This window comes from Pelodiscus sinensis, chromosome 12 (assembly GCF_052426305.1).
Source record: "Pelodiscus sinensis isolate ZL-2025 chromosome 12, ASM5242630v1, whole genome shotgun sequence".
NCBI classification, from domain to species: Eukaryota; Metazoa; Chordata; order Testudines; family Trionychidae; genus Pelodiscus; species Pelodiscus sinensis.
The window spans coordinates 15,040,232-15,067,581 of NC_143063.1; the positions used below are offsets into that span (position 1 = coordinate 15,040,232).

At 45.6% G+C, this 27,350-nt stretch overlaps 1 protein-coding gene across 2 annotated transcripts in view; it reads left to right on the top strand.

Moving 5' to 3' along the window:
• Nucleotides 1–27,350, top strand: part of SLC12A4 (solute carrier family 12 member 4) — a 90,040-nt gene that overhangs the window by 33,409 nt on the left and 29,281 nt on the right. For both annotated transcript variants that reach the window (XM_006121105.5, XM_014572555.4), the window contains exons 2-6: nt 7,748–7,842; nt 11,146–11,277; nt 19,762–19,908; nt 24,175–24,229; nt 26,683–26,813. In XM_006121105.5, the coding sequence (XP_006121167.2) occupies nt 7,748–7,842; nt 11,146–11,277; nt 19,762–19,908; nt 24,175–24,229; nt 26,683–26,813 (560 nt within the window). The remainder of the gene's footprint in view (nt 1–7,747; nt 7,843–11,145; nt 11,278–19,761; nt 19,909–24,174; nt 24,230–26,682; nt 26,814–27,350) is intronic.

Here is a 27,350-nt window from a genome sequence, read left to right on the forward strand (position 1 = left end):
TGCTGTCTCAGGCTAGCCGAGGGCTGTGCTTAAAGGGACCCAACCCCCACCGCGGACAGACAGTTCTCAGGGGTTCCCCGCTTGCAAAGCAGTCCTGCCTTGGAGTGCCCTGAGTGCCCACACTCGGCACATCACAGCACTTGGCCATCAGCCCGGCTGCACTTGCCGCAGGCTGCCTTCCGGGGGGGGGTGTCAATCAAGGGGCTTCAGGAGAGCTTCCACCCCGAGGAGCCCGCAGAGCCAGCCCAGTCCTCCCCATTGGGGGCTCGTACTCCGTTCCTCCCTCACCTCCTTCCATTTACCCCTCCCTAGCCCCCCTTCCTGATGTACAAAATAAAGGACACGTGTGTTCAAAAATAGAAACTCTCTTTACTGAACAAAACTCGGGGAGACTGGGAAAAGGAGGTGGGAGAGGGGAAGAGAGAGGGTGGGAGAGGGGAGGGAAACTAAAATGATCAGGGGTTTGTAACAGGTCCCATATGAAGAGAGGCTAAAGAGACTGGGACTTTTCAGCTTAGAAAAGAGGAGACTGAGGGGGGATATGATAGAGGTCTATAAAAGCATGAGTGGTGTGGAGAGGATGCATAAAGAAAAGTTCTTCATTAGTCCTTATATTATGGGAACTAAAGGACACCAAATGAAATGAATGGGTAGTAGGCTTCAAACGAACAACAGAAAGTTGTTCTTCACAAAGCAAATAGTCAACCTGTGGAACTCTTTGCTGCAGGAGGCTGTGAAGGCTAGAACTATAACAGCGTTTAAAGAGAAGTGAGATAAAGTGATGGAGGTTGGGTCCATGGAGTGCTATTAGCCAGGGGGTAGAAATGGTGTCCCTGGCCTCTGTTTGTGGAAGGCTGGAGATGGATGGCACGAGACAAATGGCTTGGTCATTGTCTTCAATCCATCCCCTCCAGGGTACCTAGTGTTGGCCGCTGTTGACAGACAGGGTACTGGGCTAGATGGACCTTTGGTCTGACCCAGTACGGCCATTCTAAGCTCAGGGCTCAGGGTCAGGGGTCTCAGTGGACCCCCTTGATTTTCATGCAAACCTGCTCCTGGGTGGCCAGGCTGGCAGCTATCCTGCCCTAGATGGCCACTTTCCTGTGCCTAGTGCGGAGGTCGTGGATGAGGTCCACGATGTCTTCACTAGACCAGGCGGGTGCCCGCCTCTTGCGGACCTGGGCAGGCTCCCGGGAGCTGCCAGCCTGGTCCCGGGAAGAGGCGGAGGGCTGGATGGCAGCGGGTGGCTGGCTCGAGCCGTGGCAGGTGCAGGGTCTGCTGGCTGGGTGCTGGCAGGCTTGCACCTGGCACGGGCACCGTAGCCAGCCCGTGCCCCTTTAAGGGCCCTGGGGCCGGGAGGGGGGCAGAAGAGCAGGACCAACCCCAACTAAATCATCCCAGCCAGGGCTTTGTCAAGTCGGGACTTAAAAGCCTCTAGGGACGGAGATTCCACCACCTCCCTAGGGAACCCATCCCAGTGATTCACCACCCTCCTAGTGAAATAGTTTTTCCTAATATCCAACCTAGACCTTTCCCACCACAACTTGAGACCATTGCTCCTTGTTCTCCCGTCCGTTACTACTGTGAACAGCCTTTTTCCTTCCTTTTTGGAACCTCCCTTCAGGAAGTTGAAGGCTGCTATCAAATCCCCCCTCACTCTTCTCTTCTGCAGACTAAATAAGACCAGATCCCTCAGTGTCTTCTTGTAGGTCATGTGCTTCAGCTCCCTAATCATTTTGGTTTCCCTCCGTTGGACTCCCTCTAATGTGTCCACGTCCTTTCTGTAGTGGGGGGCCCAGAACTGGACGCAATACTCCAGATGAGGCCTCACCAATGCCAAATAAAGGGAAATAATAACTTCTCTAGACCTGCTGGAAATGCTCCTCTTAATGCACCCCAATATGTCATTAGGCTTCTTGGCTACAAGGGGACACTGACTCATATCCAGCTTCTCATCTACTGTAATCCCCTGGTCCTTTTCAGCTGAACTGCTACTTAGCCAGTTGGTCCCCAGTTTGTAACAGTGCTTGGGATTCTGTCCTTGTTGAACCTCATCAGATTTCTTTTGGCCCAATCCTGCTATTTTTCAAGGTCACTCTGGACCCTATCCCTACAGTCCAACGTATCTACCTCTCCCCCTAGATTAGTGTCATCTGCAAAGGTGCTGAGGCTGCAATCCATCCCCTCATCCAGGTCATTTATAAAGATGTTGAACAAAACCGGCCCTAGAACTGATCCTTGGGGCACTCTGCTTGAAACCAACCACTAACCAGACATCGAGCCGTTGGGCCTGACAATCTAGCCAGCTTTCTATCCATCTGACAGTCCCTATATCCAATCTATATTTCCTAACTTGCTGGCAAGAATATTGTGGGAGACCTCATCACATCCACTGACTTCTCCATGTCCACAGAGCCAGTAACCTCATCACAGAAGCTAATCAAATTGGTCAAGCACAATTTGCCCTTGGTGAATCCGTGTTGACTATTCCTGATCACGTTTGGGTTATGTGGCATAGGGGTGCAGGAAGGGGATAAAGAGTGGGGGCATGAAAGGGGCTGGGGTGCCAGAGGCAGCCTCTGGCCAGAAGGTGCTTACCTCGACAGTTCCTGGTCAGCAGACCAGCAGGTTCCTTAACCAGGGTTTCTGCTTTCCATGCCTCTCACATGCTGAGAGCAACTACAGAGGCCATGAACTGAACTGAATGCTCGGGGCTGGGGAGAGGAAGGGTACTTCATATGCTGCCTATCCTGCCAACGGTTTGTGGCCAATGGAAGCTGCAGTACTGCCGGGAATAGGGGCAGTGTGGGAAGCCTCTCACCCCCAGCTCTGGGCTTGCAGCATTCACAGAGTCCTGCAGGAAGCTTTTCGAAGTGCTTGGGTGGGAGTGGGAGAGGCAGGGAGCTCTCTGAGACTCCCACAGGCTGGATCTAGCAGCTTGGTAGGCCTCATGCGGCCCACAGGCTATATTTTGCCAGACCTACATGAGGCAGACAGAACACTCATGCTCTATTCCAGTGTGGCAAGCCCTGTGAAAATTACTTTGCACTGTACATTATTAGACAATTGCTCTACAAATGTATTTGTTTCGTAGCAGAAATGGGGGCAGTTTATTTGGTGTTACTCAGGACACTAGAAGCAAGTAAAAACCAGATGAAAAGAGATCGTTAGGGTGTTCTAATCCCAGCTGAAATGTACAGATTGCTCAAGAAGAGTTGTTATGCTGAAGGTGATTCTGGTACATTGATATATCCATACTCCCAGTGAGAGTATAACAAATACAGCGCACTGCCTCTGTAAGTAGCCAAATCTAAGGATTGATGGAGGTTAAAATAACATGTCCTTGTGGTGAACTTGACCATAAACCTCTAAGCTTTTGGTTATTATTGGGGAAGTGTTCAGTATTTGAAGGGGGCTGAAATGGGACCAAAAATGTGGCTGGCACTGGACAAGTGGACGTATACAGTTCAGAGGCTCATTTATAATATACACAGTCACTGCTTTGTGACTTCTGCAGGTGGTGTATTATCCCATTTAGTGGCACTGAGGTCCCAGATTTGATGCTGCCTACAGATGACTGGGGTCTGCCAGCGCTGCATATTGTAAACCAGTCTAGCAGCACTGCCTCTTAAAGTTGCTCAACACTTCTCATAAATCCTTGTTTTCAAATATTTACATCTTTGCCAAACTTAAACAATTGGGGCTGAAATTTCCCATGCTGAGTGACGGTCTCAGTTGGGATTTTTTCGTAAATTTTCAGCCAAAACAGTTGAGGATTAAATTAGAGGTGACAAAATGCTGTCATATTAAAATATTCAGATGACGTTTTCTTTGAAAAGCCTCTGTCCCCAAAACTTTAGGGCGGGGATTTGAACCGGTTGAGGGGGTAGCTTTTGTACCATGAATGTGCCTTTGTACTGTCCCCTTGAAAATCTGCCCCAAAATTGTTAAACTTCAGAAAAAAATTAACAAACATGCTCAGTAGAGATTTCTTAGATTTTTAGGAGCTGCATTCCCCTGAAGACCCATCTGTTGGGCACACCATGAGCTAAATAGGACTTTCTCTGCAATGGAGCTGTTGCAAGTTCTGTTGGGGCTGGGCACCTGAACTGACAGAGGCTCTGTCCTGTGCTCTGAACCTGATCGCAAAGGAGACAGATTTGATCTAAGGTGAAAGGGAGTAAATTGGAGTGGACACTGTGTTGGAAGGTGGTGGGAGAGGAGAGGGAAATTAAATGGGGATTGCAATGTGGGAAATGGACTGAGAACCAGTGAGGTGGGAGGGAAGACTAGAAGCTGGGGTCGTCGGGGAGAACTGGAACTGGCTAGGCAAAGAGAGTGGCATTAAGGAGATGAAGATGATGGGAGATTAGGGCTGGGAGCCAGTGGGGATGAGAGATGTGGGGAAGAGATGGATAGTGTAAGGGGCTGGGTGTGGTGGTGGTGAAATTAGAAATAGCTGGGTGGGGTAGGGGAGAGACAGGACTGGGACAGTTTGGTGGAGTCGAGGCAGAAGTCAGTCATGGAGGTGTGGAAGGGACAGAAGAGTTTGTGTTTACTAGAGAAGTGGTTTCCAACCGCCAGCGGCGACTCTTGAGGGCCAGGGCTGGGATACACTGCCCAGCACCTCCCCTCCCGCTGCAGCTGGTGGAAGAGACGTGTCCTGCCTGGCCCTTCAGACAGACAGGTAGGGGTGGGGTCTCTTCCAGTCACGGAAGAACAGGTCGCTTAATGGCGGGAGGGCCACATGGAGTCCTGCATGGCAGCCTTAGAGCAGCCATGACCCAGGCAGCAGCGCTCAGATGGTGGCTGGGAGGCAGCACAGGGCTAGGTGAGGGGGAAGAGCAGGCATTGGGGTTTCTGGGGATGGGGCTAGTGCTGGGGGCCTCTGTGGTGGTGGGCTCTAAGGGGCAGGGGTTGGCACTGAGGTATTTGGGATGAGGGACTGGCGCTGGGGAGCTCTGAGGATGGGAGGCTGGCACTGAGGGGTTGAGTGCCGGGGTCTCTGGGGTCAGTGGCTGGTGCTGGGGAGTAGTGGAGGGCTCTATGGGTTAGGGCTGACACTGGGGGATTCTGGGGACTGGGGCTTTGGCAGACCAGTAGCATTTTCTTTGCATATTTGCATATTCATTATTTGGATGATAAATATGCACATATGCAAATAAAATGTTACCAGACCACCAAAAGATTGTGAATGGATTTGCCGGACCTTGGTATAAAAAGGGTTGGGAATCACTGTGCTAGAACACATTCCCCTGCAAAGCCTGAACAGAACTCAAGATTACTGAAAGCAAATTGAGGAAACCAGATGACTAAGTTTATCAACAATTTTAGGATGACAACATACTTCTGCTACCCATTCCTCCATTAGCTCAAGTGGCAGAGGTGTGTGCTGGATCTGAAGGTGCCAATCTTCCTGATGGGTGTTAAGAGGCCACCTGTTGAAATCAGGACTTAATTCCAGCACAAAAGGGCCACCCAATCAGTTGTTTTCAGTGGATAAACCAAATCACTTTGCCTACATGAGAGTATCTGCTTGTGAGTTTTGCTTTTACTAACTAAAACAAGTGGATACACAATGTCTCTACTTTGCAGCAAACAGCTGTGCTTTTTCCCATGCCTTCCAAGATGAGAATTGTACTGAAATGGCAAGATACGAACTGATTCTTTTCATTATAATAATTATCCAGCTAAACATGCTGAATGTTTAAACACACTTGAATCATGTGATGCTGCACATAAAGAGGAGGCTTCCGCTTGGCTTGCCAGCTACATGCTACCAGGTTTTGTAATTTTGTAAAATGTGTCCAGGTTTCATTATATTGAAATAGATGCCTGCACTTACATAGTGCTTATTCAACAGAGGCTAGCCCAGTTGATTTAAATTGCTTTAACCACTGTTGAATTAGTTGTAAGATCTAATTTTTGAAAGATGTTTTCAACTTCTCAATCTTCTTTTTTTTCCTTACAAATTCAACACACATTTCCCTTTTAACTTGTAGGATATCTTTCTGTTTAGATATTCTTTGCTATTCTGTCACTTTCTTTAGTAGTTCAGTTTTCTGAAAAAAGTGACTAGAATATCTTTTAGGTTCTGTTTGTTTTCTTTTAGGGACATGAATCTGTAAAAACCTATGCCTATGTATTGGAAACCCATGGAATACAGTTCAGAGTACAAAAGAAAAGATGTTGTCATGATTATGAGGGTTAGCCAGCAGCCTGGGGATTAAGGGGTTAACTACACCTAGCCAGGTGGAGTGACCAATAGGAATGTAGGTGGGACTTTTCAAACTGGGACAAAGGAATTTGGGTTTTTTCCCTTTCTCCCTTTTGTCTCAGAGAGTTCTCTGCAGCTACAGAGAGGGACAAGCATGTCTCTCTCTCTCCAAGATACCATTCTTCATTTTCTGTAAGTAGGGTAAAGTTTAGGTAGTTTCGTTAGGTTTTATTGTTTTATGGATTGGGTATGGGATCTGAGATCTGGCACTGTTTAAAAGATGTTTTGGCTTTTCTTTGTAACTAAATTCTAGGCCCATGGAGTTTCTCCATGAGTATATTTTGTTACCTCCCTATCTAGTCATTATGTTTGCAACAGGAATATTGTTGTAATAATAAAAGTTCTTTCTTTTCTTTTTATTAACCTGGCAGTGGTTAATGGTGTACCCTGATTTTTGTTTTAGGGGTAAGATTTCCCAAATGATCTTTCCCCTGATTTCTTTATCAACATTTGGGTGGTGGCAGCGGAAGTTTTATTCCCAAGATCTAGGGTTTTAAGATCTTGGGGGGAAGTTTTATACCAAAGCCTGGTAGATAAGGCTTTGGGGTACACTTGCTGGCCCCCACTTCTGCATTTATCATGCCAGAGTGGGGAAGGAGCCATGACAGATGTGAATTTAAGAAATGCTGATCACCCATAGCTCTAATGGCAGCTGCAGATGCTAAGAGTTTCTGAAAACTTGAACCATTGCTCCATTGTGCACAATGTCACATCATTTTATGCCAAAGTACCCTTAAAATGTTTTGATACTGAAACTATTTTAAAACTCTCTATAGGTCCTCTGTGCTATGCTAAATTTTCTTTTACATTATACAGTATATCAAAGCAATGAATTATTTGTTTGTACAGCATCCAAATGTGCTAGCTGCTAGTTTAGACTCTTAAGAAGAATCTTTATTCCAAAGAGCCTGTAATTTTAAATGAACAAAAACAACATGAAAGGGAAGGGTTTACTGCAAATGAGAAAGTGGATATTTGTTTACATCATTTAGAGTTTGCAATAAAATAGAAGGAAAATAATTTGCTTAACAGATTAATATAATATTAAATAATATTGCTTAAACAGAAAATCGTGTTGCAAATCAGCGGTATTTTCTACCTCTGATTTTTCTTATTTATCATAGTACTCTAGTAAAAGAACTTAGAAAGGAAACTGTCAAGGTTATTAGGTCCAAGACATCATTTTGGCTGCAGTCCCACCTGTAAACTTCCCCTCTGGATAGTTTTGTGTTACTTCTTGTCTTTCTCAAAAAAGACTGCGCTCACCACTCAAAGCAAAATCAATAACTGTTTCAATTTCTCTGTGTCATGGTAAATCAAATATAACACAGTTGGGCCGTTTACATTTATATGCTGAACAAAACCTGGGATTTTAAAAATTGTTTAGAACAGCTCGTTCCTGTCTTCCTTGAAGAGTTGACATGCTCCATGCTAAACTTACCACAAACTTCTTCTTTATTCTCCCTGCAGGTCATGGCAACCATAAAGAAAACAGCCCTTTTCTCAACAGTTCTGAAGCTGGCAAGGGAAGCGATTATTATGACAGAAACTTGGCCTTGTTTGAGGTAAAGTTTAGCTTTCCTTTCCAGACCACTGGACATGAGCATCCTTGAGAGTAGGTTACAAAAAATAGGAGCTGAGGTCTTTAACTCTCTCATCAGTGAAAGATGGGGATGGAAGCTACAAGTTGAATCCTCTGAAATCCGGGATTCTGCTGGACCACAGATACTGCTGAACCAGAAAGCCCCGGCTGGCCATGTTCAGAAATGCAGCCCGGGCCGCGGTGGCAGTGGGGAGCCCATCCCCAGCAGGGCTGGCATGACAGGGAACACAGCCCTGGCCAGGGCTGATGGCAAGGAGCGCAGCCCTGGCCAGGGTTGGAGGCAGCGGAGCCAGCGACCAGGAGCACAGCCACGGTTGAGGCTGCTGGAAAAGGGAAGGAACGGTGCAGCCCTGGTTGGGGCTGGTGAGGTGAAGGCCGTGGCCCCAGAGATAACAAGGTCAGCAGCCAGGAGTGTAGTCCTGGCTGGAGCTTGCTGTGGGGAGTGCAGCCCCGACCAGGGCTTGAGTCAGTAGGGTCAGCAACTGGGTGTGCAGCCCAAACTAGGGCTGCACACAACCCAGGGGCCAGCCACAATCCAGTGGGGCCAGCCACAATCCAGGGTTGGCACAGTGGGGGATGCTGGCTCGGTGCAGGGCTGCAGACAGTGGGGCAGGTGGCACTGAGCGCAGCCTCAGCCAGGAGCAGAGCCTACAGCCAGGCAGAGCCTTGACATCCCCTTGTCTGGAAAACTCTGTGATTTGGGACCACTCAGGTCCCGAGGGTACCACACATGGGAGATTCAACCTGGGCAGCTTTTGAAGTTACAACTGGCAGTAGATGCCTAGTTCCCATCTAAAGACAATGAGCCAGATACTTTAACACCATTCGTGCCTTTTAAAAATTGTTTTAAAGTGTTAGGTGGTCTGTCATAGCTCTTTAGCAAGTTTGACATGCTGAGAGGATGTTTTGAGGTTCGCATAAGATTGGAGGAATCACTTCCTACCAGTACAACTGTTTATTGTCTACTTGTTCGGGTTTTGTTTTTTGTACGGCTGGGATAGAAAGACATCAATTCGCATGGGGAAGGCTGTATTTCTGAAATGGGAAGCTCTGTATATGAAGGGCAGAATTTTCAGATTTTAGTGCCTAAAGTTGGTTATTTAGCAGTCTTAATTTTCATTGGTCCTGGAGTTCCTATCTTCAATTGTAATTATGGCTGTAGGGTTCCTCTGAATCAGGCTACTCAGGTGGCTAACATACAGGTACTCCTCTTGGAACTTGTGTATTTTGTATAGAGAAGAAGTTAGTACTTCCAGAACCCTGATATAAGTGTCAGGTTCCATTAATCTTCCCATTTGCTTCCAGTTGTCTCTTATTATAGTGCTGCCTGTTGTTTGTACCACTCCCGTAGAATTCAAAGAAGCAAGAACCCTTGACATTTTCTCGAAGGGAGAATTCTCAGCCTCCATCCTGTTACTTTGGTTCATGAGAGGGCACATTCTGAGCTTTCCTAAACTCTCCAATTTCCAACAGGCCATTTAGATTAGTTGCTGCTGAGTGACTGCTCCATCAGGTCACAACAGCTCTATGATAGCACAAGCTGTTTCCACGATGCTGAGCCAGAATATAGAGGCTTGTGCTGAGGAAGTCTAGTTCCTGTAAGATGGAACCAGTCACAATGCAAACTTCTAATTTCTACTCCCCTCACTCTAAGCAAAAGCTTAACTGAGACCCCTCACTGATTCGTGGACAGATAACAAACCAGAGCCTGTCTCAAGTCTGCCAGGAAAGAGACCTTATTCTGGCTGGAGTTTGCTTTTGAGTGGGATTGGGAGCTTTGTGGGTGGCTGTGTTAGAACAAAGGGAGTTTGTATATTTGCAGGGCTTGTGGAGTCTGCGTGATGGCTGAGGTTGGTGTCACTGAGTATGTTGACTTTTCTGGCGATTTCCCTGATTTTTAGTTATTACAGTAGTAGCATAAGCACTTGAGAAAATGCAAGCCTGCCAGGTGTGCTCTGTGTGTGGGATGAGCATGAAAGGAGATGCAGAACAGAAATTTCAGGACAACAGAACTGTTTTACAGAGTTAATACAGGAAAGAATGCAGAGAGAATACAGAGAGGAGACACTATAAGAGTGAGTTATCAAAGTACTCTATAATCACTTCGCGAAAGATCCCAGCTGGTGTCAAAATGAAACAACTGGCTCACTTCTATCACATTCCCCCAGAAGATAGGATGAAGCTGCAATATGGGTATGTGCCTGTCTGCCCCTCGAGCACATTGGTGCAAAGTACCAACATCTGAGCATGCTCTACCTTCAAAGACAACCACAGAGTAAGAGGGACACTGCTGGATGTGGGGAATCTAGGGATAGGGAATTATGAGACCTTCAAACAAACATACGTTTTGTGTGGCTTATCCTACCTCAAGCCTATTTAAGGCCCTGAATTAGGATATTGATATTAAATCTACCAGGATGTGCCCATAACACTGCTGTGGTTGGGGCTCTGGCCACCAGATCTGTGGCTTATTTGAAGAACTAAGAATTTTTTTTTTAATGTTAACCCATGATATGTGTATTAACCAACTGTAAATTGTTCACTTTCCTGCAATCCTGGACTGTGTCTAGACTGGCATGATTTTCCGCAAATGCTTTTAACGGAAAAGTTTTTCGTTAAAAGCATTGGCGGAAAAGAGCGTCTAGATTGGCACGGACACTTTTCTGCAAAAGCACTTTTTGCGGAAAAGCGTCCGTGCCAATCTAGATGCGCTTTTCCACAAAAAAGCCCGATCACCATTTTTGCGATTGGGGCTTTTTTGCGCAAAACAAATCTGAGCTGTCTACACTGGCCCTTTTGCACAAAAGCTTTGCACAAAAGGGACTTTTGCCTGAACGGGAGCAGCATAGTATTTCCGCAAGAAGAACTGATTTCAGACAGTAGGAAGTCAGTGTTCTTGCGGAAATTCAAGCAGCCAGTGTAGATAGCTGGCAAGTTTTTCCGCAAAAGCAGCTGATTTTGCGGAAAACTTGCCAGTCTAGACGCAGCCCTGGAATTTAGAGTTCTTTTTCCTTGCGCTTCAATGCTAGTGCCTCACAAGTGGAAGGTGAGTCCCCTCTGTCTTAAACTTCCTGTGACAGTAAACCCTTCCTAAGTCTGCTTTCAAAACCCAAATGTCCGTTAGCCAAATCAGACAAAATTAATATTTATTCTATTGCCTCCTCTTCCAGCGAGTATACCAAAAGTTCCAGCCCTTCCAGGGAGCTATAGGAGCCTCCTCTTCTTTCTGATTGCTTTGGCTTACATGTGCTGTTTTACTCCACAGGAGGAACTGGATATACGACCAAAGGTATCTTCTCTGCTTGGTAAGTTGGTCAACTACACAAATCTCACTCAAGGAGCCAAGGAACATGAGGAGGCGGAAAATGCTGACGGCTCAAGGAGGAAAGTATCAAAAGTAAGTAGAACTTCTCTCCGTGGCCAGCTGGTAAATGAGGTTGCTTATATGTGCAGCTGGAGAGCGTGGAAATTCCTCATGCTTCATCAGATTTCCTAATGCTCTGGGTCTAAGGATCTAATACTCTGCCAACCCCTTCACCACTGGATCCACTGGGAGCAGAACTGGCCCCCAAATGAACACTGTGAGTTGCTTGTAATGTCTTGCTTCTAGACCGAGGCTATTGCCCTCGAAGATCAAAGGTGTGAAATAATGCTTAAGCATGTCAGTGCACTTTGACAGGCTTAGTATGTATCATTCTCAGGAAGTTTGATTGAAAGTAAGTCTTCCAACATCATACAAATCGTGTGTTTAAATCTTGCCACCTGTTTCTGCCACCTTTATTGACCTTAAATAAAAACCTAATCTGAGTCATCACACTGATTTCACAGCCATTTTTAGAGGTGGAAGGTGTGTGTTTAAGGTTTCCTGTTTGCAGGAGATGGGCTTTCCTGGCCATCTCTAATACTATTGCAGGTGAGGGTAGTAGCCTGATTTGAGGGTGCTGTGCACCAGCATCTCCCTTTATCTAGTATCTCTGAAAATCAAGCCATATGCTCCAGCAGGGTATTAAAAATCAGCACATTAAGGCTAAACTTCCTTCTTAAAGGGCTTGCTGCTTTGCTTGCAGATTTCCAAGCTGAAGTTCAGCCAAAGATTTTCAACTAAACTGCAGTGAAACTTGAACAGTCTGGAATTTATTGTCATCCTGCATTGCCATACGCAGAGAAATCTGCACCCACTGAAACAACAGAGAGGCAGTAACACTGAAGGCTGCTGTTTTGCTTTCAAAGGGAATGCATGTTAACCCAAACATGCCAAAGGTCGATTCCAGAACCCTCACTCCACGTGGAGTCCCCTCTGATTTCAGTAATCACTAAACCCAACTAAAAATTAATTTTCTGTAATCTGGGACCACAAGCATTAAAATGCCTCAGAGTTGTGATTATTATGACGATGAAAAGGACAGAGTTAATTTACTTAGGCAACTGTGCATTTTGATATCTTCACATAGTTGGATTTCCTTTTAGGTATATAACTTTAACTGTGTGTATTCTTAAATACTATAGAAATCGCTATAACAGTTTGGGAATAATGACTAAAATCAATGACCAGCTGTTGTCTTATACTGTTAATCTATGACATTGCCTACTCTCAGTTGATTATTCAGTCTCTTCTAAAAAATGGGAGAAATCACCCTCTTACATAATGTAGGAGAACAGGGTAGATGAAACCCTGTAAACTACACTTTTTTTGGCCATTGTTAAAGACCGTTAATGATTAAATGGAACCTCACTGGTCATGGGGAAGCCAGCCATTTCTTCTACCTTTGGAAGGCAGAGCATTTGGTAGCTGGCTCTAATCTCACTGAGAGAGAGATTAGGCAGTGATGGAAAACTGAGAAGCTGTCAGTGCCTAGCACAGTAATTCTTAGTAGTGTTAAATATTCTGTATTTAAATACTGCATATACTGTGTAACCCACTTCGGCTGGGTCTTCTCCACCCGCTGATCTCTGTAGAACACATACCCAGGGCGTGGGAAATCCCCAGAACAATGCAGCTACACCTACCTAACTGCTGGCATAGTCAGCGCTCTATAATGGGAGGGCTTCAGTGTGCTGGAGTACCAGGTCTGATGGGAGAATCTCTACCAGTGGCATAGGTAGCCGCTTTCCTAACTGCCACCGCAGCAGTGCGGTAAGTGTAGACGAGCTCTGAAAGTGAATTTCATATAGCGAGCCTTCATCTGCACTATCACAGTTGACCCCTTTTAAGCTCCACCGTTGTGGTTTGTGGCAGGGATATAAATATGCAGGTAAAACGTTAATTGGTTAAACAATGTAATTGCAGTCTTTTAATTGGTTAACTGGCTGGCTTCCAGTCAGCCCGCTGGTTGGGGGGCTTCTCCAACTCAGCCCTCTGCAGGCAGGGATGGAGGAGGAGGAAAGGGCTGCTCTGGTTGGCTGGCCAGTGTCCAGCCGCTCTGCTGGTTAACCAATTAACTCATAAATATGCTATTAAGGCAATGCTAACTGGTTACTCTCGCATATTCCTAGTTTGTGGTCTTCCCACAGTAGAACTTGACATGATTAAAGCACATTTTGTTCTCATTGTATGGGTAGGACAGATTTTTTTTTTTCAAACCTTGTTCCTTCATTAGCCTCTAGCACATCTGCCTGCACAAAGACAGGCTTGTCCTAGCCATGTTAGTTACTACCCTGATGTGGGACCTGCAGTGTTAACTTTATGTAATGTAGTTTCTGGCTAACATGTTCACAGCTTTTTAATACTTTACCCTGAACTAGTGTTTCAATACAGCATCCATGCTGCAACTCCAGTTAGTGAATTTCTGCCTAGAGTGTGTCTTTTGTGAAGGGCACTATAGTAAAAGACCCACTGTGTGTAATTTAAATTTAACAGTAGTTGGCATAGTAACATAAAAGTGGCGGGAATGTCAGGCATCTTATGGAATACAAAACTAGGAAGTTGAATAAAGACATGAAATACTGATTCATGTCATTAAAAAAGGAATGCAAAGTTATGGGCAAAGATAGTGGAAGTTCCCTGCATTGTGAGCCCCCAGAAGCTGAGGAAATGTCATTTTCCTACAGACTTCCCGTTTTTATTTTTAAAAAGTTTATAGTTTTCCTTTTGAAGTGAAAATACTGACACAAAGAAACAGTAGCAACGAGGCATGAAATCCCCACTTATCTTGGTGGGGAGTTAAACTCTGACACTCTGATTTTAAATATTAGCATTATTAACTGTTTTTTGCTGGACAATATGCAGATACATCCAGCAAATCATAGAACTGGCAGGAACCTTGAGAGGTCATCAAATCCAGCCCCCAAACACCATCTAGACCAGTGGTTCTCAAACTTTTTGGTCCATGGCCCACCCCATTCAATGCAGACTTTTCCGCAGATCACCAGCCAGCCACCCATGATGACAAAATGGGTGCAGGGGAGTGTGGGGTCTGACAGGGAGGCAGGGTGCAGGAGCGGAATGAGGGTGGGTGGTCCGAGGGGAGAGAGGGTGCAGGAGTGGGGTGGGGTGGTGCTTCTGGGAAGGAGGGAGAGTGTAGGAGCAGGGTGGTGGTCTTGGAGGGAGGTAAGGTGCTGGAGCGGCCTGAGGGTGGGGGATCTTGGAGGGAGAGAGGAGTGGCTTCGGGGTACAGGGTCTTGGTGAGAAGGTGTGTGTGTGAGGGCAATGGGAGCACTTACCTGGCTCCATGTCTTCTGCCACTCCTGACAGAGAGCCCTCTGCTGCTCTCATTGGCCAGGATTCTGGCCAGTGGGGGGAGCAGCAGGAAAATCCTCCAAGCGAGTGGTGGGAGGGGGAGTGGCAGCATGTAGAGCTGCTTCCTTCCCCTGCACATCAGATCCAGCCCACAAGACTCACCTCTGCCCTGCAGCGGGAAGCCAGCACTGATATTCCGACCGCGCGGGGGGGGGCTGGAGCACCAGTGCAGGCTCCTTGTTGCTGGGGCAGGGTCAAGCCCCGAGCCCGTGGCTCATCTGCAAGATGGTCACAGACCACTAGTGAGACACACTTTGAGAGCCACTGATCTAAACCATCTCTGACAGGTGTTGTGTAACCTGCTCTTAAAAATCTCCAGTGATGGAAATTCCACAAGCTCCCTGGGCAATTTATTCCAGTGTTTAACCACCCTGACTGTTGGGAAACTTTTCCTAATGTCCAACCTAAACCTCCCTTGCTGCAGTTTGAGCCCATTGCTTTTTGTCCTATAAATAAAATAACAAAAATACAGGGGCTTTCTGGTGCCCACCCGTCATCCCTTTAATAGTGACTGTGCGAGCCAGCCTGCTTGCCCAGCCCGGGGCCTCTCAGCTGAAAGTAAATTACATGTGCTGACATGTCATTAATTTGAATTACGCAATGTTGTTGTAACATGTTAGTCCTAGATTATTAGAGACACAACTCATTTGTCCAAAGAAAGATATTACCTCCCCCACCTGGTCTCTTCAGGCATTTGCACTGACATTCCATAGGGAAATGCTGCAACAGGAATGGGAGCTTTCTTTTGGCTTGGACTCTGTGAATCTCTTTTGTCCAACTCTTTGTAGACTCATGTTATCAGAATGAATTGTTAATGGTCTGGCTTTTCCACCTTATCTCATACCTGAAATGATCATTGGATGTGGAATACTCAGCTGCATGAATAATGTAGTCTTTCTATAAATAAAAATAATATCTCTGCCAACTGCCAACAGTAGAAATATAATTCAATCTCTCAATAAATGCTTGTCGGTACCAAGCTTTTTCAGCAGAGCCGTATTAGCACCGGCATATTTGCCTTCCAAAATCACTGCCACTTAAAATCTGAAAACCCACTTGTATGCAAGTGCAAAGAATTAAGGCAGGTGAGTGGCAGACATGGAAAGCTGATAGCATGCTTTATCTGCTACTTCAGGGTTCTCAGACTGCTAGCCCTGGAGCAATGCCTGGTTGGGGCAGTTGTGCAATCTGGCCCAGGAGTCCCTGAGGCAGGAGGGGGAATCTCCATTTCTGTTCCCCAAGCCATTCCCAGACTGCATTGTGCAATTGCTCCAATTTGGAATGGCCTGCGGGCTGGGAGTTTGAGACCCCTGTGTTACATCATCTGATGCTTTAAGTTTTGCAGATAATTTTTACGTTCTACTGGTCTCACTAAAATTACAAAATTGAAGGAGACTTGAAAACTTTCCACAAACATTTGAAGTGTGGGAAACGACGTTATATGGAGTAACTTAAAAAACAACAGATAGTCTAGCAGCACCATAAAGACTAACAATCATGTAGATGGTATCATGAGCTTTCATGGGAGCTACCCACTTCTTGGTTGTACCCATGAAAGCTCATGATACCATCTACGTGTTTTGTTAGTCTTTAAGGTGCTGCTAGACTATCATTGTTTTTTATGTTTTTCCAGTTACAGACTAACTCGGCTACCCCCTGAAGTTTATTATATGGAATTTCTGTCTAGAAAAATAAAACAAAAGGCCTTTAGAAAACTTGCTTGGCTTGTGAAAATTTTAAGAACAGACAAACTTAGTGGAGTATAGCTCAATGTAACTACTTCATCTCGCTTCAATATTGCCATACATTTTGGCTGTGTCTACACTGGGCCACTGATTCCAGAAAAGCAGACGCTTTTCCGGAATAACTTGCCAGCTGTCTACACTGGCCGCTTGCTTTTCCGGAAAAGCAATGATGATCTACTGTAAAATTGTCAGTGTTTTTCCGGAAAAACTATGCTGCTCCCGTTCAGGCAAAAGTCTTTTTCCGGAAAAACTGTTCCGGAAAAGGGCCAGTGTAGACAGCACAGTAGTCTTTTCCGCAAAAAAGCCCCGATCACAAAAATGATGATCGGGGCTTTTTTCCGGAAAAGCGCGTCTACATTGGCCACGAACGCTTTTCCGGGAAAAGTGCTTTTCCGGAAAAGCATCCTGCCAGTGTAGACACGCTTTTTCCGGAAATACTTATAACGGAAAACTGTTCCGTTTTAAGCATTTCCGGAAAAGGGTGCCAGTGTAGACGTAGCCTTTTAGTATTCAGTGTTGCATTGTTTTGTAGCTCTTTGCTGTGTATCAAGATACATTACCAGTTACTTGCTGTCTGTTCAAGAGGGCAGCAGGGGTCTTTGTTCTGCTTTTTAGATGAGTATGAATACTCTTTGTTGTAAAACACCAATATAGTTATGCTGATTCAAACACCAGATTAGACAAACATCTGTTAGGGATGGTCTGGATAATACTTAGTCTTGCCATGAACAATGTTCCCTCTAATTCAGTGGTTCCCAACCTTTTTGACCATACAGACTCCTTTTCAGTCTATTAAAATTTCATGGATCACCTTCCCTGGGAGAGGAAGAAAAAAAAAAAAAGGAAAAGAAAAGTAAGGATTGGGCCCATCAAGGTGGGCTTGATCCTTATTTTTAAACTTTCCATGGATCCCTGTGGTACTATTGTGGACCACAAGGAGTCCGCGGACCATGGGTTGGCAACCAGTGCTCTAATTTTTCCATCCATGTGCAGAATAAATTTTGTTATGTGAACCACAGCACGTGCAGATATGCACCACCAGTAGAAAACACATGGTATTGGCTGTGAGTGCTCTGCTAATCATCTGGGTGGCACCTGCATCTCTACTGGGTGGCTGCCCAAGCACTCAGCTTACAGGGAACATTGGCCATGTGTCCAGGGTACTGGACTAGGAGACTCCATAGGGTCCCTTCTGGTCCTATGATTCATGAATATTAAAAATCCCATATTGGAAATCAGATTAACTACTTCAGCTCCTACAACTTAACTGGGCAGTTCAACTTTATGCAAGTGTCTGTTTTTCTGGTTCTTAGGGCTTGTCTATGTCATCATCAGTTACTTGCTTTGGGCAGCTGGTAATGGCAGTTGTCAATTTCCTTGGGTCCTGCAGCTAATTGTTTTAAAAACCAATCAGGCTAGCACAAGGGGAGTGTTGTCCTTCAGAATCAGATCAATAGTATTCATCAGTTACATGTGTAAAGCTGATCAAAGTGGATATCACACACGTGGAAGCATGGTCTGCCTGGCTGCAACAGATAATTTTCAGAGATGATATAAGAGTTTTTACTATTTGCTAATTGTCTGCATATCAGCTTGAAATATTTTATTAGCTCTGTGCAGTCTTTAGCATAGTATTTCAATTGTCCTATTCAGTACTGACAAGATTGTTGATTATAATATCTTCCCTTTCTATCATATTTGCTATTTCTGACTGCAGTCTACTGACTAGTTTCATACAACCATTTACAGTAGTGGCATCTGCTGATATAACATGTTGCAGAGAAGGGCTCCAGCATTGCAAATCACTGATACAAATGTTTTTGCTAGTTCTGTGGCTTTATTTCTTTGGTTGCAGTATTTTTAATGGGGGACAAAAACAAAACACACCCCCGTCCCCTCAAAAACATCTGAAGTGCATTTAGTAATCTTGTGATTTGGGATCTTCTAAGCTTTGCAGTTCTCAAAGTATATGATGAATGCACTAGGGATGTAAAAGCTGCCTCAAATAGTTAACCAGTTAAATGATTTGTTTAACTGGTTAACCACTGGCCATGAGTGAGGGGCTGCTCCAGACCCGGCTCTGGCAGGCCACAGCTGGTGGAGATTGCTCTGGCCCCATCTGCTGTCACTGCTGGGGGCCTGTTGTCCGGGCCCCTGTGGGCAAGGTGGCTGCTTACACCGGCCAGGCCCTCCAGTTAACCAGGTATCTGTTAAATATGGTGGGGAGACTAATGTTTAAGTTAACCAGTTATTTTTTACATCCCTAGAATGCACAATGTTTTCCCTTTTTGATTAATATTGTAACTTGGTTTAGAAGCGGTTGCAGGGGAAGAGAGATCAGAGGAGTTGAGCTGCTGATCAGAAAAGAGGAGGTGGAAGCACCAAGTTACCAGACAGAGAGAAAGGGGAGCCCCAAGCTGATGTCAAGCACACAAATGATGCCTTGAGTGAAGGGGACCAAGGAGAAATGCAATACTGAGTCCACACAGCCGCTTCATATGCTGCAATTTTCTGGTTGAGGGATGTGAACATCCCCTCCCCTCCCACCACAGCAAGTTACAAAGCTGTAAAATGCCTCTTGGAAGTGGTTTGCATAGAGCCCAAGGAGAAGAGCTCTCTCATGTAGGCCATGACCACACTTTCACTTTAAGCTACAGCTGCACTTCAGTTTTAGAGGTGTAGATCAGAGATGGAAGTGACTAGTCGAGTAGTGACTTGACTAAGTGCTTCCTCCCCCCCCCCTTTGCTGCCTCTATCAGAGAGAGGTAGCAAGAGTGGGGGAGCAGGGGCCAGGGCTGGAGGGAGCTGGCTGAAAAGCCAGTTTCCCCCCCCCCCCCAGCACCATCTTGGGGAGCAAAAGAGACAAAGGTGTAGCGGGGGCCCGGTGAGAGCTGGCTATCGCTTCCCATAGCTTTCATTGGCTAGGAATGGCAAACTGCAGCCAATGGGAGCTGCGAGTGGCTGTACCTGCAAACACACAAGTAAATAAAGCATCCAGTGGCCTGCCAGGGGCTAACTCTGATGAGCTGCGTTGGGCCAGTGGATTGCTTATTGCCCACCCCAACCTAATACAACAGAGTCTAGCTCCTTACTAGTGCTTGTAGGTACTATCACAGCATTCATAATAAATAAAAAAGATATGTCAGCTGGTAACTGCTAGGGAGGTAAGGCTGACTTGAATAGCTAGCTATGTGGTCCAAATTTTGTTGCCAGTCAACTAATGGTTTTGTTTTAAACTATTCTCTTGAGATTTTTTGGAAGTACAGCATTGTAACGTTTGTGCATCTTTTTATAATAATCTAGCACAGCATGATGTAATTTAAATAGTTCAAATCTGTTTTCCTAAACCTTGTTTTGAGTTACCTCAAATTTTATTAACTGGGTATGTGCTTATTTTTAGTCACCCAGCATGGGCACCCTGATGGGAGTGTACCTTCCATGTATGCAGAATATCTTTGGTGTTATTCTCTTCCTTCGGTTGACATGGATGGTAGGAACAGCAGGAGTTCTACAGTCCTTCTTGATAGTCTTGATCTGCTGCTGTTGTGTGAGTACATGATCAAATTAAGACACTTCTCTTACCATGTATATACCTCTGGCAAAGTTTTTTTTAGTGCCTCTCTAAGGGGCTGTACTGTACTTGTGTTTAGGACCAAGACTACAACAGAAACATTGGCATCATGGTAATGTCAATTATGGGTGTGATTTTTGTTTTCTGAGCGTGGGATAGTAAACCTCACTATGCTGGTAAAAATCCTAATGCAGATATAATGGTGTAAATTGTTTTTGCCAGTGTAACTTGGGCTGTGTCTGCACCAGACGTCTGCAGGTATTGCTATGTTGGTCAGGATGTGAAGAGATCCGTGGCTGGCAGAATCCCCTGCTGTATCCGCAAATTGGCTCTGTACAGATGTTTCTATTTTGCTGGGGAGATGAGAGGGAGATTTACCAAGTGCTGTTTTGCTGATACAACTGTGCCCATAGGCACTCTTTTCCAGGATAGTATACTGGCACATCTGTGCTGCTAAAGCACTGCAGATGTAGCCTTTTTTGGCTCAGGGAAACCACATAGCCTATATTGCCAAAAGCATTTTTTTGCTGCTATAAGCGGTGACTAAATTAGGAGGGTCTGCTGGCAAAGCTGTGTCCGCACACCTGCTGTATGGGAAGCCTGGCCTAAGTTAACAGGGTCGTGAAGAGTGGTGAAGGAGGCCCTGCTGTGGTCTATGGGAGAATCTAGTTTGCGTCTCTAAGATAAATGGCTCAGATTGCATGTGCACTCTGACCAGCTAAGCAGCCATGCTCTTGTATGTGGGATTTGGAAATTCAAATCTCTCCATACCATCCAAACAAAACTTGACCATAAATGTTTCAAGTTTTATGAAGCTCTTCTCTTTGGCTGTTGTTCAACTCTTGGTCTCTTTGGCACATCTATTATACCTTATGCGGAGCCACACTCATCTCCTGGCTCTCACCAGGGTTGGTTTTGTTGCAAGGTGACCCCGGCACACCCCCAGTTTTAGATTTCCCCCAGAAATGTATGTCCTGTATTACCCTGCCCTTTCCTGGACAATACAGGTTTACATAACGTCCATTGTTTCTTTAATAGACATAATGTGCACACAACTTGCCACAACAAATGTAGGTTCCCAGATGCTTAAATTAAACACAGCTGGATCAGATAAAACAACCACAAAGAGGGTATGTCTACACAACCACCCTAGTTCGAACTAGGGTGGTTAATGTAGGCAACCGAAGTTGCAAATGAAGCCCGGGATTTGAATTTCCCGGGCTTCATTTGCATCTTGCCGGGCGCCGCCATTTTTAAATCCCTGTTAGTTCGGACTCCGTGCCCGTGGCTACACACGGCACGGACTAGGTAGTTCGGATTAGGCTTCCTATTCCGAACTACTGGTACACCTCGTTCCACGAGGAGTAACGGTAGTTCGGAATAGAGAGCCTAATCCGAACTACCTACTCCGTGCCGTGTGTAGCCGCGGGCACAGAGTCCGAACTAGCAGGGATTTAAAAATGGCAGCGCCCGGCAAGATGCAAATGAAGCCCGGGAAATTCAAATCCAGGGCTTCATTTGCAACTTCGGTTGCCTACATTAACCACCCTAGTTCGAACTAGGGTGGTAGTGTAGACATACCCAGAGAGAGATTTAAAGCGAGTAAAAGTAATAAGGCATAAGTCAGCAATGGTTATAAGAAAATAAAGTTAAAATGCTACTCGTGCCTAATTTAATAACCTATATTAGAGTCAAAGCAAAATTTTTCACCCCATGCTTTCAGCTTGCTTACTGACCAAATCCCATAGGTTAGGACTGCTTCTCCCAGAATCCAGTGAATGCCTTCTTTGTCACATCAGGTCAGGTCAGAAATGGGTACCTTGGGATGTTTGTCCTGCCTTTTTATAGTTTTATAGTTTTAGTTTTAGTGCCTCTCTAGAAAAAAATTTCCAGCTGGGTGAAATGAGACAAAAAAATCTGTGGAAAAAGATGCTCCCTGCTGCTTTTCCCTTTGTTTTCCTTCCTGATTGATGAGTCCGTGTACTGCTTAAATGCAAAATAAACAGAGCACATGTTCCTTTGAGATACACCTGTTTGCTAACCTCAATTTCATCAGTATAGTAATAACATCATACTCTAGATCTGTGGTCACCAACCCATTGATCGCGATTGACTGGTTGATTCTGAAGGCTCGACCAGTTGATTACAAGGCTTTGGGGGCCCCCCCAGCTGCCCTCCACCCCCAAGATTAATGCCACGCTGATACTACCTCCAGGGACTATGGAGGTAGCGTGGCCTTCCTGCGGGGTTGGGGGGAGTTCTGCAGCTGCGCGCCAGGTTCTGGAAGTGCGCGGGCTGCTCTCCCATCCCCCCCCCACAACAGCTGGTGCGGTACCTAAAACTCCAGTCCGTTACATGCTGGGACTTTATTCCCATGCTGCCTTCCTGCACGCAGGGGAGTGTCTGGGACTGTGCTGGCGCCAGCTGCTCGGGCAGCACGTGCGCCTTGCTCCTCTGCTCCCCGTGGCAGCTCTGGGACTCCCCCTCGACCGGGACTCCCTGTCCACCCTCTCCCCATGTGGGAAGGCAGTGGGGGAATAAAGTCTCCAGTGCACTAGCTCCAGCTTCTCGGGTGGCGTGCGCTGCCCCAGCAGTTGGGGCTGGCACGGTCTGGGATTCCCCCTCCCACCTGTGCAGGAAGGCATCAGGCAAGTGACGGACCAGCGTTTCAGGTACCACACTGCTGTTTGGGGGACGGAGGAGCAGTCCATGTACTTCCAGGGCCTTGGCATGCAGCTTCAGGATCCCTGTCCCCTCCTCCCACCCAGACCCCCACAAGTACCCTGCCCCAGCACCCATTGGCACCCTCCCCAGGCACCCACTGTCACCCTGTCCTCTGCCCCAGCACCCACAGGCACCCTGCCCCAGTATCCTGTCCCTTGCTCCCACCAGCACAGTTGAGGCCACAATAGTGAGGTATGGAGGGGTTGTGTTTTTGTATCTCACTTGTGTGGCCTCAACTGACTTTTCTGTGGGTCAGCGACCCCTGATTCAAAACAGGTTTCCCACCCCTCTCATAAATAAAGACAATGCAGAAATCTTTTGTGTTTGACATAATATTTTATTTAAAAATGAAGCCTGGCCAACAAGCCCCCAGTTGGGGCCAAGCCCTCATCTGGCCACAGCATCATAACACTCCTGTACTCCCCCTCCCCAACCCAAATCTGACTCTATCATACACTGGAACCCCCTGTCCTGAGCCTCTCACATCCCCAAACTCCTGCATCCCCACATCCTCAGTCTTCTGCTACAACACTCTTGCACCATTCACACTCTGCAAATCTGTGTCCTGACCCCATCATATGCCCAGCTTCCCTGCCCTGAGCCCCTCACACACCCCTACCCAAACTCCTGCACCCTAATATCCACAAGCCTACGGCTTGCTCAGCACCCTAACCCTCCACCTGAGCCCAACACTCCTCACCCTAGAGCTCCTTCCCCGAGCCAGCATCTCCTTCTTCACATCCCCCTGCATCCAAATTCCCTCCCAGAGCTTGCACCTCTCACTCTTTCCCACATCTAAATCCCTCATTCACACTCCAGAGCCCGTACCTGCTGTCTCAACCCAGTGAGGGTATGGCTAGACTGCACCAGTTTTTCTGGCAAACACGCTCTTTTGGCAGCCGCTGTATTCCTCATTCCATGATGAATAAGGGGACTTCCAAAAGACGGGGGTTTTCCAACACTTGGCCCAGTCTAGATGGGCCAAATGTCGGAAAAATTTCTTCCAACAGAAAGATCGAAAAAAAGTGGTAGTGTAGCCATACCCTGAGAGTGTATAAGGGTCGGGGATAGCAAGTGATGGAGAGAAGGGGAACAGAGAGGGCGGGGCCTCAAGGAAGGGGTGGGGTCTTGAGGAAGGGGCGGGGTAGATCTTGGCTTGTCCTGACATTTAAAAAGTGATCTTGGGTGTAAAAAGGTTGGAGACCACTGCTCTAGACTATAGACGCTTATAACTTCACACTGCAGTGTTGTCATACATATTTTACCAGATCAACACATTGAATTTTCAAATGGTAACTTACAAGGCATAGTTTGTCCAGTTATTATTGTAGTATTATTATCATACATGATGTGAATACAGGGATAGAGTCTGTCACTGCAAGATAGAACAGAAGTGTTGGAAATTCATACTTAAGCATAACAACTTTTTCTATTTCACTTATTTTACATTACAGGAAAATAATTGAATTTTTGAGATTGTTACTTATGTAAATATATGTACGATCTTGTTCTCCACAGACTATGCTGACAGCCATATCAATGAGTGCAATAGCGACAAATGGTGTTGTTCCAGGTAACTCTAATTGATATGAGGAATAAGAATAGCATATATGTAATCCTTTTTTTGCTCTAATTTCCTGATTGTAAATACAGCTGTAGACATGCAAATATGTATGCTAACTAGAAAAGTGGTTTAATAAATGTAATTTTTTTGTTACTTTCCATTGAAATGGGGGGATTAGTCAAAGAGGCAAACTAACATCCTATCACGTCAAGTGAAGATCTGTATTGTATCTTCTCCAGAATTTTCAACCCCAAGTGTTTAAAAAGTCATGAGAGCCTCTTCCCCCTCCTCCCCGTCAGATTGGCTTAAGAGTCATGAGATTTTAAAGAAGCTCTGTTGTTTTTCTCTTTCATTAAGGTATATTTGGGTCACGTTTTTAAACTCTGATCTGCTACCACGAGGACTAGAACTGCTTTAAATGAAAGCTGGGATTCTCCTCATATCACATACCTCCTGGATTCAGCTCTTTAAAAAAAGAGTGACTTGCTAAAATAATAAATTGACAATATAGCTTCCCACCTATAAGAGAAACAGGTCCTGTACTAAAATATCTATCATTGCTATGGTCTCTGCTATTTTCTGAAGGTTTTTTGCTTCATATCCCATAAAGTTGAACTTCACAGCAGATCAGTATTTAATGCAGAAGAAAAGTGGTTTAGTGTATTCAAAATGTGAAATCCAGGAACTTTAAAATGTAGTCCACTCTTTGGAGTGGTGATACTAGTTAATCTTTCATTGGACATTAGAGAGATTTGCACTGCAGATAATGTAGTTCATTTGTATTTTTTATTAGGCATAATCCATCATTGACTCTGTTTGTCTGTGCATATGAGAGTTTCTCTTATTTGAAGAGAGTGAGAATATATGTTTTTGAGTCTTAACAAATTTGAATTGAATAAGATATTGCAAAATAGACTATGAATACATAAATACCCTAAGTAATCTCAGGATTTAGAGCCCTAGGAAGCACTGCAGATTAGTTTGAATTACTTTGGGGAGTAATTATTTCAAAACTAGCCAATTAGCCCGTCATAAGACGGGATTTTCAGGTCTCTCCTCCATGTCGGTCTTCTCTCCTGAGCCTCCGGTCTCTCGCTCAGTCTCTCTCTCTCCCTCCTCCTCCTCCTCGTCCTCCTCCTACTGCCTATCTCTCTGTCTCTCTCTGTCTCTCTCTCTTCTCCTCCCCCTCCTGCTGTTTGGGCTACGCACTCCCCGTGCTACATGGGGGAGCGCATAGCCCCAATGGTCGCTTGCGCCACTTGCTCCCACGCAGCGGCCTGGTTGAGCAGCGCAGAAGTCAGCCGAGTGCCATGGCGGGGCGGTGATGTTCATGGCTGGGGGTGGGGCCTGGAGACGCTGTCATGTGGCACGTCACCACCCCGCTCCCCTTCACCTCTCGCCGTGGCACTCGGCTGACTTCTGTGCTGCTCAGCTGGGCCACCGCGGGGGAGCAAGCGTCTGTTTGGGCTCCCCTGTGGCGGCCCGGCTGAGCGGCGCAGAAGTCAGTTGAGCACCACGGCGGAAGGCGAAGGGGGGTGGGGTGGTGACGTTCATGGCCAGGGGCGGGGCCTGGAGACGCTGTCATGCGGCACGTCACCACCCCGCTCCCCTTCACCTCTCGCCGTGGCACTCAGCTGACTTCTGCGCCACTCAGCCGGGCCGCCGTGGGGGAGCAAGTGGTGCAAGCGGCCATTTGGGCCCCGCAATCCCCATGCAGCATGGGCCGCCCAGAGGGAACAGCCAGCATTTCAGCAACAGCGCCCCCCAGAGGGAACAGCCAGCATTTCAGCAACAGTGCCCCCCAGAGGGAACAGCCAGCATTTCAGCAACAGCGCCCCCCAGAGGGAACAGCCAGCATTTCAGCATTACAGACTCACATACCCTGGGCTACGATATATATATATATATATATATATATATATATATATATATATATATATATATATATATATATATCATATCAGCACCGGCATGTCTACACTACTGGTTTTTGAAATAACTATTTCAGAATTAGCATTATTCCTGATGAGAAGCAGGAGTACAGATTTCACATGCCTTGCCCCATTACTTTGAAATAACAAGCTTAATAGTGTGGACACTCGGCTTATACATTCAACCTTGGGGGTGTTATTTCAAGATAAAGTCCCAGTGTAGACCAGGGCAAACTGATTTATTTGGATATAAATCATTTTGTCAGTATGCATCTGATGAAGTGGTTTTTACCCACAAATGCTTGTGCCAAAATAAATCTGTTAGTCTGTAAGGTGCCACAGGACTCCTCGTTTTTGCAGATATGTAGATAAGAGCTATATTTGTTTCATTTGCTATTGTATAAACAAAGATGTTTTTGGTACAGCGCTAAAAAATAGATAGCAGTTTATAACTTTGTATAAAGATTTTAAAATGGTGAGTTCATAATATAAGCGTTGTGGAAAATACCATCCCTCTTTCCTGTCTTGCAGCTGGTGGCTCCTATTTCATGATCTCAAGGTCATTAGGTCCAGAGTTTGGTGGAGCTGTGGGATTGTGCTTTTACTTGGGAACAACATTTGCAGGAGCTATGTACATTCTTGGTGCCATTGAGATTTTATTGGTGAGTAGTAAGGCTTGTGTGTCAATTCACAGGCAGAAATTATGCACAATTCCTGCCTCATAGGGATAGAATTATTCTCATTTTGATGGGGCATAGAGGATTAAGGTTTACACCTTCAAAAGTAATTATTGGATTATTTTTTTCTTTTCTGGTGGTCTGACTTTTAGAAAGTGCAGTATCCACCTTCTGGAAGCCAGGGCCCTTGAAGATTTGGGTATCAAAAACAGAGACTCCCAAAATCATTATTCACATAGGAAAATGTAGGTTGAAGTGTGACTTGTTCCAAAACACGTGATGAGTCAGTGGCATAGCTATGATTAATTAGGTGTATTATGGAGCTTGAAGTAGAAAACTGCCCATATTGATAAACTAGTCTACAGGGTCAAGGATCCTAGCTCAATGTATTTTGCAAATACTAAATAGTTTTACAGTGAGATAATTTTTCTGTGTAATGCTTATTTAAAATAGAAACAAATGCAATAAGTGAAAGTATAGTTGAAACTTTTGTTGTCTTATTGCAGACATTTAGCTAACTTG